The sequence below is a fragment of the Gavialis gangeticus genome, unplaced genomic scaffold (genome assembly GCF_001723915.1).
Source record: "Gavialis gangeticus isolate Ggan-Ray unplaced genomic scaffold, GavGan_comp1, whole genome shotgun sequence".
Taxonomy (NCBI): domain Eukaryota; kingdom Metazoa; phylum Chordata; order Crocodylia; family Gavialidae; genus Gavialis; species Gavialis gangeticus.
The window spans coordinates 176,759,646-176,773,115 of record NW_017729022.1 but is presented as its reverse complement, the minus strand read 5'-3'; the positions used below and the strand labels follow the sequence as shown (position 1 = coordinate 176,773,115).

The window sequence follows — 13,470 nt, the reverse complement described above, 5'->3', positions numbered from 1 at the left end:
TTTTTTTTTTTTTTTTTTTGCTTGCTGTTTGTCTTATTATTTTGCTTTGAGTTAGTATGTTGTAGATCACGGATGGGGAACCTCTGTGCTGCTGGTTGGCTGGGGGCTTCATTTCCCAGCTGCCCCTGCTCACATGGCTTGTGTCAGTTTCCAGGGAGACCTCAGCAGCGCTGGCAGTGCAAGGGGCTGCTCTGGAGCTGCAGGGAATGTGCCATGGGGGCAGCTTCCTCCGGAGCCACCATCTGTAGCTTGCACACTCCGGGCAGGGGCATGCATGCAGGGGATCGTGGCTCTGCCCTGGTTCCAGGCAGGCTGTCACTGCTGGAAGGAGCCAGGGCAGAGCCATGGTCCCCTGCATGCATGCCCCTGCTCAGAGCGTGCAGGCTACAGATCACAGCTCTGTCCAGGTCCCAGAGTAAGCTTCCTCCATCCCATGTTCCCAGCAGCTCCGGAGCAGCCCCCTATGCTGCTCTGCCGCGTGCGCTGCCAGTGCGGCTGGGGCTGGGGTCTCCATGGAGACTGACACAAGCCATGCAGGCAGGGGCCGCTGGGAAATGGAGTCGCCAGCCGACCAGATCTGGCCTGCAGGCCGGATGTACTTCTTCCCTGTTGTAGATATTAATACAAGTAGTGAACTTGAGTAACGTGGGGTTTCCAGGGACTCAGACTTAGTGGGAGCTCTTCAGTGTTCTCATGGTGCAGCGTTGCTTATGCATGCCATACGTGTACTTTATACAGTCTCTGCTGTAGAATAGTTCATGCGGTGATGTCCTTAGTGACAGTGTCTCTGTAGCTGAGGAGTCTATATTGCCTGGTACCCATTCTTTACTTGTGAAATTTGGAGATTGCAACCTGTTTCTGTCACGGGTTGGAATTTGTGACCCTTACTGCAGGCTGCAAATCTGTCTTGCCTTGCCATAATCCCTTGGCATCCAAGCTGCCTGCATTCTGTCCTTGCTGCAGGGAAGCAACGAGGGTAAGAACGTGAGAGAGCAGCAGAGAGGGCTGTGGAGGAGATGAGTAGCATGCAGCTGCCCCCTGCTGCCGTTTGTGGGCCAAGTGTGGCTTGCAGGCTGAAGGTTGCCAGCACTTGCTGTAGCATCTGAGTCTTCTAATTCAGCTATTTTTTTCCCCCAGATATGTACTTATCCTTTGTAAAGTTTTACCATTTTCCCTACGTTTTCTTTTTGGAGTGCTTGTTCATGATTCAGCATGTCATTTTTTTTCCTAGTATGCATTGTGTAAAATAATAATATAGTGAGGCACAGAAAAAATGAAATTTGTTAGTTGGATGTATACTAGTTGCAGTGAAATGTTAAGTCTTCAGTAGTTTTACACGTCTTTTTTTCTTATGAAATGTAGTTTAAGAGAATACAAAAACACTTGGAGCACATTTGGTCAAATGCAATAACTTAGTTACTCACTAGATGTCACAATATACTTGTACAATTTGTGAGGCATTTTGTTGCCAGACAGAATATGCAGGTTTAAATCTAATAATGCATTTCTAATGTTCATAACTTCATGCAAAGATGTATCTGATCTTCCCATTGTTTTATCCTTGAAGGGACTGGGAAAGCTTTCATTATTTGTAAAATCAGTGAAGACGTGTAGAAGTATGGCCTTGTTGCTACAATTAATGAGAGAGAGTTTTTTTTTGTCTTAGTCTTTTGTTTTAGGATCCCAGAGTCTTCCAAATGAGAGAGGTTATGGTTAGATTAAAAAAAAATCTCTTTTAAAGGCTGGCATTATACATATAATCTATAACATAGTTTTTAAGAACTAACTTTTATAATTTCTTTGGGAACTGTTATTGCTGCCCTGGAACATTCTTTGTAGCAAACCTGGCTTTTTGCTTTTCAGATATCAGTGTGTTAAAGACCAGCCTACCCAAGTAAGGGCCTTTGTGGGTTGGGGGTTTTTTTAATGTATTAAGACATAATGGCTTGTTCTATCTTTCTTTTAAATATTTACTACTATCTTTTTCCATTAAGAGCTGTCAGGTGTCAAATTGGATACTTGAAAAAAATAATAATTGTGGGGCTCTCTCTTGAGCCTTAAGATTTGTGGCTTTTGTTTCTAAATTGATGATATGGAGAGAAGCTTGAAACTTTTTATTATTATTTATTTTTAAATACTGAGATTTCACTTGGTGACTGCGGGAGGTAGCACTTAAGGAGGGGAAAAAATAAATACTGTGAGAGTTATGATAAAATCAACATTGACAGTACTAAGATGCCACAAACTACATAACTAGAATCAAGCTGTTCTGGCTTCCAAGAACCATGTGACTTAAATCTTTTTACTTAGTTTTGATCGAGATGAAACTGTTTTGTATTAGAAATTTAGGTCGCTGTACACTTTTTTTGAGACGCGGTGATTTATTTCAGCTAGAAGGGCACCCTTATATCGGTGCCATATCGGATCGACACCAATAAAAGGAAAATTACCAGTGCCAATCCAAAGCCTACACTGGCTTTTTTAGCCAGTGTGGCCGATTTTTATGTCACCGATTTTTAAATACAATATGCCTTCTGGCCAGGGTTCCCAGATGCCGTGTGCATGAGCCCAGCTGCAGCATGCATGTGGCCAGGAGTGTAGGTGGGCTACATGGAGAACATCAACCTGCAGATAAGTCTATAGAGGGGAGGGGGTGTGTGTGGGGTGGGTGGAGGAGCAAATTGAAGCCCCCTCCATGGTGAGGGAGGGAGTGGAGCTGGGGGTGGTGAATGGGACCCTGGGGCCGGGGTGGGGAGAGGGATGAAGCTGCAGGCAGCTCATCCAGGGAGGTGTGGGGGGCGGGGGGAGGGTGGCTTTCTGTCACTGTGCACCTCCCCAGGGTGGGCATGTGCCTCCCCAGACTTGTGTGCAGGGTGGAGGCAGGCTGCCTGCTGTGGGCTTGGGGCTCTCAACCCTGCTGCCTTTGCTGTAGGAGCAGTGCACTGGCCATGTGTCCCCAGCCTGTTCAGTAGCAGTCGCAGCAGCAAGTTGTGCCTCCTGCCAGATGGGCAAGGGATGTGTGGCAAGCACGCGGCTCCCAGGGCAAAGGCAGCTGAGCGAGTGGGGAGCCCTAAGCTCTGGGCCCCACTTGACTCTGCTCCTAAAAGTGTCCCAGCACTTAAATGGTAGTAGCTCATTTTGGCAAGGTTTAGTTCAAGCACCACTGCTGCCCTTTTTAAGTGCTGGGACACTGATCCCCTGGATGTGCTGCCTGCAGCTCCATCCTGTTCCCTGACCCTGTCCCAGCCCCTGCCCCCCTACTCTCCTTCCCTCCCCCACGCCCCTTCTCCTCCACAGACTTAGGTGCAGGGAGCTGCTCTCCATGCTGCCTGGCTGCATTCCTGCAAGTTGGTTATTAGATCAGTATCAGCCAACATGCCTGGTGAATAATCGGCTGTTGGTATTGGCCAGAAAAATCTTTATCAGTGCATCCCTAATTTCAGCGTCACTTGGAGAGTGTATAATGATAAAAACTTGGTTTATATAAAATCTTGCCTCATTTATATTGCTTTCTTAACATGTAAATTTACCGCTTGGGTAAACCATGCTGGAACAAAGCCTCTAACCACAGAACAAGAAATGCGTAAGTAGCCATAATGTAAGCTTTTCCATACTGTCCTTTTGGTTGAATCTGGCCCAAAGGGCACTTCATCACTTAGGATGGTAATTAATTCTTGGAATTCTTGTTTCTTGGAATTATGCCTATTAGTACAGCTGTTTCTGGACAACATATTGGAATACTCAGTAGTCTTAAATAAATCCATAATAAAAATGCAGAAGGTGCAGGGGGACTATTTCATCCTACTTAAGTACTAAAAGTAAACTCTCTGGAAGTAATGAATAGCAGTGTAAATTTATAGTTCAAATAGCATCTGTGTTTAAGCTATAAACCAGCAACTCAAATAAATGAGTTAAGGTAGCTACCAGTATCACCAGAAATGTCTATAAAATCTATGAATAAACAACACCCAGTTCTTCAGTTAGTTTAAATCAATGGTTCTCCACCTCACTGGACATGAGGCAACTCTCCATAACTGTTGTGAATTGAGTGGCACCTAATTTGAAAAACAAATTTATATACTACAGTGCTTGCCTCCTTGTAGAGCGACTGGGCCATGGGTGTTGAGGACTGGTCAGTCAGGGACAAGCTTGAGCCTGCCCCTATTTGCTTCTCCTCACATGTTGTGTCACCTCTTTAAAGGATTTTGGTGGTACCTTGGTTGTGAATTGCTGACAAAAAAACGAAGCCAGCAAGAACTGAGGATTGAATTTATAGTTGCAGAACCACAAGCTAACTTGAATGTATACTCTAAAAACGGTGGGGCCAAAACTGTGAGCACCATGGGCCAGATGAGTGCCACAGGGCCAGTGTGGCCTGGACCAGGCCTTATGCTATCTCCAACCAGCTAGAGCCCAATCCCAGCTGGCTGGGAGGGGCAAAGCCCCCAGTGGCCCAATCTCGGTGCGTGGGGGCTGGGTTGGGGCAATATGGGGTACTGTCCCCACCCAGCCAGGATTGGGCTCCAGAGTTTCAGTGCTGCACCTGGCTGATCAGGATCAGGCCCTGCATGCCCCACAGGACCATAGCCCGCAGGGATCCCCACAGGAGGGGTCGGATCTTGCTCGCAGACCAGGGATTGAGAGCACCATTGCTCTAAGTATTTGGTCACAGTGGTGTAATTAGGGCAGGGCGGCTGAGGCAGCCACATATGCCAGTGGTAACCAGAAGTTACTGCTGCTCACATGTGGTACTTGGCCAGGTACCTGGCCATGTCATTATGCCTCCTCTTGGTCATAATCACTTTTGGATTAGCTGTAATCTTACAGAAGAAAGTGATGTTTTACATCCGTGGTGCTCAGCCTCTGACCCACAAGCCTGTCATCCAGCCCGGGGGTCTCTATATGCCTCCAGAAATTTGGTGGTGGGAGAGCAGTGGGATCATTTTTTGGACCCATGGGAAGCCGTATAGGCTCTGCGTGCTACATCATGATTATGTGTGGTGGGGCCAGTGCGTGGGATCAGTGGAGATCTGGCATGTGTGGCAGGATCCAGCATGCTGAACCCAGTGACTGAACCCACATGCTAATCCTGCTTAGGACCTGACCCATGAACTGTCCCTATGCATGGGATCTGGTCTGTGCACTGGTCCCACTCTGCTTGTCTGGCCCATGATGCTGAAAGGTTGAGCATCACTGTCTTACACTGTTGCAGACCTATTTCAGCTGTTTTATTTTAAATGCAGCTTGTCTTGTCATTGAAAACAGCTTTCCAGAAATTGTGAATTTAGTTGCTCAAAGTATTTGTTTTTCTTAAGAGGCCATTTTTGAGATGTCTTTGAAAGCTTTATTTAATTAGGTTTTTATACAAAATTTTTGTTCCCACTGGTAAATGAAGCCTAGCTTTTTAAACACTTTTTATTTGTTTCTTGGCTACTCTTAATTTTTAAAGACTTCTTCAACTTTGGGAAAGGTGCACAATTTCAGGATAAAAAATGATAGTGTTAGGATACTGTAACTGTGGTGGTCCAAGAATTGAGAGACAAGGATTTCAAATGCAAGGCATTCTTCTAGGCAGACCTGACAATGTTTTGCATTTGAAAGCTTGTTGAACTCTACCCTAACTATACAGTTAGTCCACTAAAAGATGAACCTAAGAAATCCTTGCTTCTCCCAGAATAAAAAAACAAATTCAGTTTAAAAGTTAAAATTGAGAGAGTCTTAAACTAGCAAAACAAAAATGAAGAAGTAGAGATGTTTTGTATTTCATGGTGGCAAAAAGGAGCTTAAAAACAAAAACCTGACTTTAAATATATAGTTTTCTGAAAAATAAAACAAAAAGGCCATTGCACTTTTGAAGCCTGCAAATTTGAAACAAATACTTTTTAAAGGCAATTATTTTTCTATTTTCTTTCAACTCTAATGCCATATTCTTAAGTAGAGTTTGATCTCCCCAGGGTACATGTTGCACAATAAATGATACAAGTCATGAGCTCTTTGCCTGGATATCAACATGTTTTCCTCTTGGGTCATAAATAGGGTAAAACCATATTCCCTTTTGAACATCTTCCCTTATTTCTTTTAATTTATTTGTCTTTTATCATTCTTTTGAAATGCCACATTTAACATTATATTTCTGAGGAATACACAGAGTCCACAATAATGTCAGTCATTACTCTCTATCATCTTCATTTACATTGATACCTTTATGCATTGGTATAATATATTTTTTTCCCACTTCAGTCAAAATTTTTGATCAAAGAGAGAATCTGCTGTAAAAATGAAATAAGAAAACCCACTCATGTCCATTTTAAACTTTGCTTGCATTAATTCCCTGAATATGCCAGTGAGTTAACTTTCTTGCACAAGAGTCAAAACATGCAAATCTTAAATTTAAACATAGGATAGATTATTATTTTTAGTATTTTTAAACTATATTTAGATATTATAATTGGTGATTTAACTAGTAATGATACTGTTTACACTAAATACTGCATTATTTTGGTGATAAGTTAATGTTAAAGATAAATTGCCAAGCAAATAGATTGGGCTATACAAATTTCTGGTCTGAATGCTCTAACTGGGTCTGTGGGAGTAAAGAAATTAGTTCTGTAAAGATGCATGTCTCCTAACAAAATCCTCTTAACACTTCCTTCTTTTTCATAGAAGCTATCCAAGAATAAATTGTTTATTCTCATACCCTTTCTAACTCCCCCACCCCTCCCCTTCTCTCTGAGGAAGCTTCTGTTGAAAATCATTTATTAGACCTAATCTTGCAAATACTTACAGGAGTACATGAGTTAACCTATTGATTTTAGTAAGATTACTTGTATCAGGAATAAATGGCTGCAGCTTTTGGGACCTTGGTGCTCATGTTCAGGCTGAGCTGCTAATAGAATGGAACATTGGGGGGTGAAAATATTTCTCAGGAATCGTCAATTAAAGTTAACGTACAGTGTTTTGCACGCATCAAAAACATTTATTTTTCTGCTGCATAGGTTAAATGTCATATGATAAAAAGCAAATGGGTTTTAGACCATGTAAATCTCAGGCTGTTTTAGTGACAAAAGTTGTTGGGGTTTTTTTTGTTTTTTGTTTTGTTTTAAATCATCATAGGAGTTTGTATCCCATTCTACTGCTCTTTTAAATTTCTTCAATCTATAGCACAAAGCCATAATATGAATTCTGGAAAGTGAGTTTGAGTAATATCATCCAAATAAGAATTTTGGAGGAAATGCCTTGAATAGTTTATATGGTGACTTCTTCAGTATAAACTGGGGATTTAAAGATCTCTTCAGCTCTTGTATATCTCATCTTTGGAAAGGAGCTTCATGTGGGGGTGAGGAAGAGTCAGCAAGTGCTTTTTATCTCTGAAAAATGCATCTGTACTAGAGATTAGATTTGCGAGCAGTGAAGTGAAAGGGTCAGTTACCAATTCTCTGATATGTAGGGGTTATGTGGAAAGGGCTGTACAGCAGACTACAAAGATTTGTAGAGTGTACTGTGTGGTGAGTGATACAAGGGTTAAATATTTATGTTTATCCTCACTGTTAAGTGAGTGAAAGGCAGGGATTTTAAATTTTTTATTTCTTCACATTTGAGTACTTCTCATTCCTGTGTTAGGCACACAATTTCAAAACTGATGCGACTAAAGATAAATGACTAAGGCTGTGTTTAAGTATTTTAAATAAGTGGCCTTACTTTTAGATCTTCAGAATAACCAGCAATTTTCTCTTAAGTTGAGATGCTGCATGCTCAGTGGTCTGAAAAAAAAATCAATCTACCTCTTCAGGGTAAATTACTAAATGTGTATTTAACTTTAGGAGGTGTCGTTTCTGAAAATTGCAGCAGAAACATTTTAATTTAGCTTTTAGTATAAAATGTCATTGGGTTAGTTTTAAAAATGAGGATAAAGTAAATTGATAATGTGGATCTACTTCATATCTGAATACTATGTCCTGCTGAAATTGTATTCAGTATGACCTTGTAATTTGTTTGTTTTGATTTGCTTTGATTGTACTTGCTTTATTTGCTCCAATGGTATAAATGCTGCAGTCTGCTTTTGTTGATTCCCTTTCTTTTTTTCCACCCCTCCAGATTACAGATAAGCGAGTATCTAGGAAACATGCCATATTAGAAGTGGTGGGTGACCAGCTCCGCATCAAACCGGTAACTTGACTTCCTGATTCTTTTGTAACAGCCAGTTTTCACAACCTACTTTATAAGATTCTGGTGACTTCCTGTGATTCTTACTGAGAACTCTTTAAGCAGATCATCAGGAATGTCTGACGCTGACTTGAATGACATGGTGGAATTTTAAAAAGCAATTCTTAGAGTGAAACTTACATTATGCAAAAACGTTGACATTTTCCAGATGTATTAGTATATTCACAAGGTGGGGATCCCACTTTACAGAGACTGATTCACTAAAAAACAAGTTATGCTGGATCCAGGACAGTTGACTCCTTGTCCCCTTCTTATTCATGTATCTCGAATACCATTTGGTGGCAAAAAACTGAATAACTTTGTTTATCTGCTAATGTAACATTGGAAGTGTCTAAAAGGAATAAAGCATAATTCTGGAGGTGCTTGTCATGATTCTGTAGTTCACTGGGGGCCAACCTCTTTGGCAGGTGTACTACAACTTAGTTTTGCAACTTCCACAAGTGCTACTCTGATCCCCTTCCTCTGTCCAATCTGCTGCACTGCTTTCTGTTCCTTGCCCTGTGCTCCCTACCCAAACTACTGCTCTGCTTTCTATTTGCTGCCTGATCTGCTGTTGTCTGTCCCCTCCCTTATCTACTGCATGCCACACACACGGGCTGCCTGTGTCACTTACGCCATGGGTGCTGCAGGTTAGCTACCCCTGCTATAGTTGTTATGTTTTCACTTTTAAAGCAGGGGTTTTGTGTTTTTTGGATGAAAGATACAGTATAGTTTTCCCAAACCGTAAGAATTCACTCTGAGTTCAGAATCTATTGTTGTTAGTTTGCCAGTAAATCTGATGATTAAGTTAAGAAATTTAGACACTGCTAGTATTTTCTTTGACTTGAATCATCTTAATAGAATAATGTTGGGCTTATCTATGCTATATCAGTCACAGGACTCTGGGGGCACTTTTACACATGCTCTGGGGTGGAGGTGTGGCATTTTAATTAGAGTGGCTCTGAGGGCCACTTCAAAGTGCTGCAGCGTCTTGTGTATCAGCATTTCTGTGCTTCAAAATGGTGGTGGGGTGCTTGAACTAAAGCTTGTTTGACAAGCTTTACTTTAGGTGATCCTGCTGCCATTTTGAAGTGGAGGGACATTGATACAAAAGATGCAGAAGCTGGCTGGAGCGTGGTAATTGCCACGTTCCAGCAGATTTGATTAATTGAGCCTGCTCTGATGCACTGAAATTACAGCATGTTGGAGTAGCCTCCACCCTCGTGTATAGGTACCCCAGAAGACCGGAGCTAAGAAAGCCCTCCTAGAGTCAGCTGATGTACTCCATAGCATAAGCATGTCTGTTAGGCTGTTCCAGACTTATCCTGAGCACCCACTCTTGTGCCTGTTGTCTCTGGCTGCTCTAGATAAGCCCATAAACTCTTCGCACTTTCTCTGTTGTTAAAATTCATTGTGATCTTGTGCATTAAGCTGTATTTGAAAAAAAAAATGGTTTCTACTTAAGCTAAGCTATTAATGACTAAGCACTATGGTTATGGATTACTGGCTAGTTTAGGACAACAGCTCTGGTATCTATTAAGCAAGGTCACTATGACATCAGAGTTCAACAAATCATTGTTCTTCCTTTACACTATTTGCATGCAACAATTTTGTTGGTTTAAATGGCTGAGTTTGTACGAGGGAGAATAAATATGTTTCAAGCATTCTCACTGGTACTTGTCCTTGTCACTTCAAGGATCTTGTGGCTGTACACCAGCTTGGAAATCAGTACTTGTAGAGCAGCTCAAAGCACTGCTGCCTTAGCTTCACTGCATGTTGAAACCGGTGCTATGAGGCCAGATTGTGGGGGATCCCTGAAAGCACTGAGAGTTGGACTAAGCTCTACCTTCCCTTCCCTCACTTAGTGCCAGTTACGTAAATATGACTTGCTAAACGCATGATTCTCACCCAGGGTGCCATTGTACCTTGGGATGCCACAAGATCCTGTTAAGGGTTTTGCAGGGTACTGTGCAGTGTCACCATATGTGATGGGTGTACTCTGGCTCTATTTCATGTTTGGTGAATCTTCCCATAAATTGGAACAATAAGGTTGATACTACATGTTGATTGGTAGCATTATTTCTGGAACCTTTTTAAGTGTTTGTATAATAACTTTAAACTACAGTAATAGAGTAAAGATTGAGCTTGTATTGGCAGGTTAATTAAATCATCTCTAACATTTTACCCTTATCACAATTACAACTGGGTTAAACCTGAAAAATTCAGAGTGAAGACTATACTAAAGAGATGTCTGAAATGGTTGCTTAGCTGTATTCTAAACTGAAACCATCAGGGAAATAAGACTTCTTATGTCTTTAAGTTTTTAATTTTGGATCACAAATGCTACAGTGCTGTGATTCCAGTTACAGGCATTGCATTATATTTCTACAGGCTTAAGGGTTTTTACAATCTTTAACTGTCTCTTCCTTGCCTTAACATCTTTGGGGTTTTTTTTAGCCTTGAATAATTTCCTTGGTTTTTACTGTTTTCCTTCGGAAAAATTTGAAGAGACAGCTAACATCTTGAAAGTTAGTTGTAAACTGACCTTAATGAAATTTTTGTCTGTTACTAGTGAATTATGTTTTGGTTGCTTTGTTTTTATTTTTGAAATAATGGTTTTAGTGCCCTTTATTTTAACAATGAAATTGAAGTTGTCATGTATGAAGGTGTATTAAGATTTATCATGTATAGATTTATTATTGAATTCTTTAGATAGCAAGTATAAGCTATACAAGAATTATTCATTCTTCACTGACATTTGATTGGCTTTATAAGTTACCAAATCTATTTTTTTCCTTTTTATGATTTTCTTTTTGTGTTTCTTGCTGCAACTGAATAACTGGTAGTAAGTCAAAATGGAAAAAAAATGGAGTGTTTTGTTGCGGTTAATGAGGAGTGCTTAGAAAAGAGAATGTGCAAATTGGAGGGCAAGTTCAAATGATTTTTTTCTGCTTGTGCCTGTTAATGACGTTACTGATTTCTATAATATGCATTAGTTAATAAAAACATTCTCTCCAGCTGTCTTGTTTTCAGAAACTTTTTATCCATTATGTATATTTAAACATCATCTGTATTTCAGGTAACACTGCAAACTTTAGTTGTAGGTTTTTTTCACGTTTATAGGTATATACAACAGCCTACAATACTAGAACTTGCTTACCCAAATGATAGTGGAATGAGGCCCATACATTTTCTTTTTACAGAAAAGTAGCCTCAAGGGTTCTTTGGGCTACTGCACATAAAGGCATTCATTTTACTTTCCCCTCTTCATTTGTTAGTAACTGCCTAATATTGGTCAAAAGTGCCTTTTTCCTAAGTCTGGCCTCTGATCCCATGTGGTCCAAGTGGTATATAATCACTCAGCTTTGTAACCAGCTCGTGAAATTAACAGATATACCTAGGAAACTTTACCAACTTTTCCAAACTCCTCAAATGTGGAATAAGAGGGAGTAGATTAAAAAGCGGAAGTTCTTAGGAACTGCTCTGAACCAGGTAATTTATGTAAAAGATTCTACTAAATTTGTAAGCCTCTAAAATGTATTATGCAATTTATATGGACTTAGCTGGGAAATTTTAAACCATTTAAACAAGGCGTGGCCAACCAAACTGGCTTCATGTCTCTGGCCCATGTCATCTGAGATTTTTGGGCAGCCTCATGGGCTGTGGCCCTGTGATTATGGGCAGCCCCACATTTCTTATTTTGCTCATAGGTTTAAACTTTGATTTAAACTGTTTGGTCTTTTTTCCTGTTCCCTTTGAACTGACTGTAGTCCAGAAATCTAAAGCTAGTTTTGTTTTTCTTCAGTTGTTACAGGCTTGTACTCTGATCACACAGCCAGCTGAAACAAGCTCCTATGTGCTTGTCAATGTGTTTCTCTCAAGGCATTTACTGTTGCTGACATCTGGACCACCCTTAGTCCTATTCCAGACAGGTGGTTCATTTCTGTTGCTCTTCTCTGCAGTTCTTTCTTTAGTTTCTTTTCACTCCTGACTGGTAGCTTGATGCTGCTGTGATTGATCTGTCTGCTTTATTATTCCTTTTTTGTGCGGCTGACAAGAGACCTAACTTTTCTATTTGTTAGAGGCTACTTGGCAGCATCCTTTTTCCAGCCTGCTTGTACTATTGGTTTTAAATGAACTCACAACAAATTGAGGTAGGCTGTAAAATCAAAATGTGTGTCTCTTGGGGACACACTTTTTTGAACACGTGTTTTGAAGTCTCACGTGCACTTAATTTTCAAGGGGTGGAACCACACACTATATTTATCTGAAGAGCAACTAATCTGCTCGAAAACATGAGTAGCAAACAAGGTGAAGTTCATAACTAGAAGAGCCCCATTATCTGTCTGCATAGATAGCATCAAAAGCTACTTCTGCAATTCAAAAATGTTGGTTTCATGTTTTCACCAAGTGGTGGTGGTGGGGAAAGGGGTTTCTGTTCTCTTTTGATATTTTATAGTGCATTAAAAACCTGGGGTATTTTGGTGATCATGGCTGGATCAGGGAATCTGCTAGTTTTTACACTGGGAATTCTGCCTTTGTCTGGAATAGTGGTTCTCAACCCTTTTTTATAGCTGGACCCATTTGTAAACATTGATGGCCAGTCAGTCCTGACCCAGTAAATAGTTTAAGTAGAAAATAACCTCCTGGCCCTACCAATGCCCCTTTGCTCCTGACCCTATGCTCCCCTAGCCTCACAGTATGTGGGGCTAGGGGGTGAGTTTGTGGTGTAGAGAGGGGTGTATGGGGGATGAGGGAGGTGGGAGGGCAAGCATCTCTTGCAGGCTAGAACTTTGCCAGCCTGCAAGGGAAAACCCCTGGTTTCCCCCATTTTTCTCCTTTTAAAGGAGAATCCATTTTAAAAGTTTGTTGATCCGTTTTTAAAGTTTGTTCATGGCTCTTTCATATATTCTTGCTATCCACAGGCTGAGAAACTATGGTGTGGAAAATTCTTACTGTGGAGCTAATGATGTGATGCTGTCATGAGAGGCAAGAGTGTAAAACCTGAGCAATTACAAGGATGCAATTTTTGATCACCATTTTTTGTTATTTAATTGCAAATCCCATCCTTTCACTATTCAACTGTTCCTATTGTCATGTCATTGCTTCACTAGTTTTCCAGGCAATAGGCTCCTGTGCTAATGTAAAACAAGCAGAATCTTCCTCCCTATCCATTTCATTCTCCATTTATCTGATCTCCGTAAGATGAAAGATACTATGCAGATCAATGTTGTAACCTTCTCTGTGTCACACTTTTAATCTAAACCT

General features: G+C 40.9%; 1 protein-coding gene across 2 annotated transcripts in view; it reads left to right on the top strand.

Annotated features, from left to right (window-relative positions):
- APLF (aprataxin and PNKP like factor) overlaps nt 1-13,470 on the top strand; it is a 112,887-nt gene that overhangs the window by 5,859 nt on the left and 93,558 nt on the right. Inside the window, exon 2 of one of the 2 annotated variants that reach the window (XM_019516559.1) lies at nt 8,095-8,166. The exons of the other annotated variant lie outside the window; for it this stretch is intronic. Coding sequence (XP_019372104.1) covers nt 8,095-8,166 — 72 coding nt within the window. The remainder of the gene's footprint in view (nt 1-8,094; nt 8,167-13,470) is intronic. 2 annotated transcript variants of the gene reach the window in all.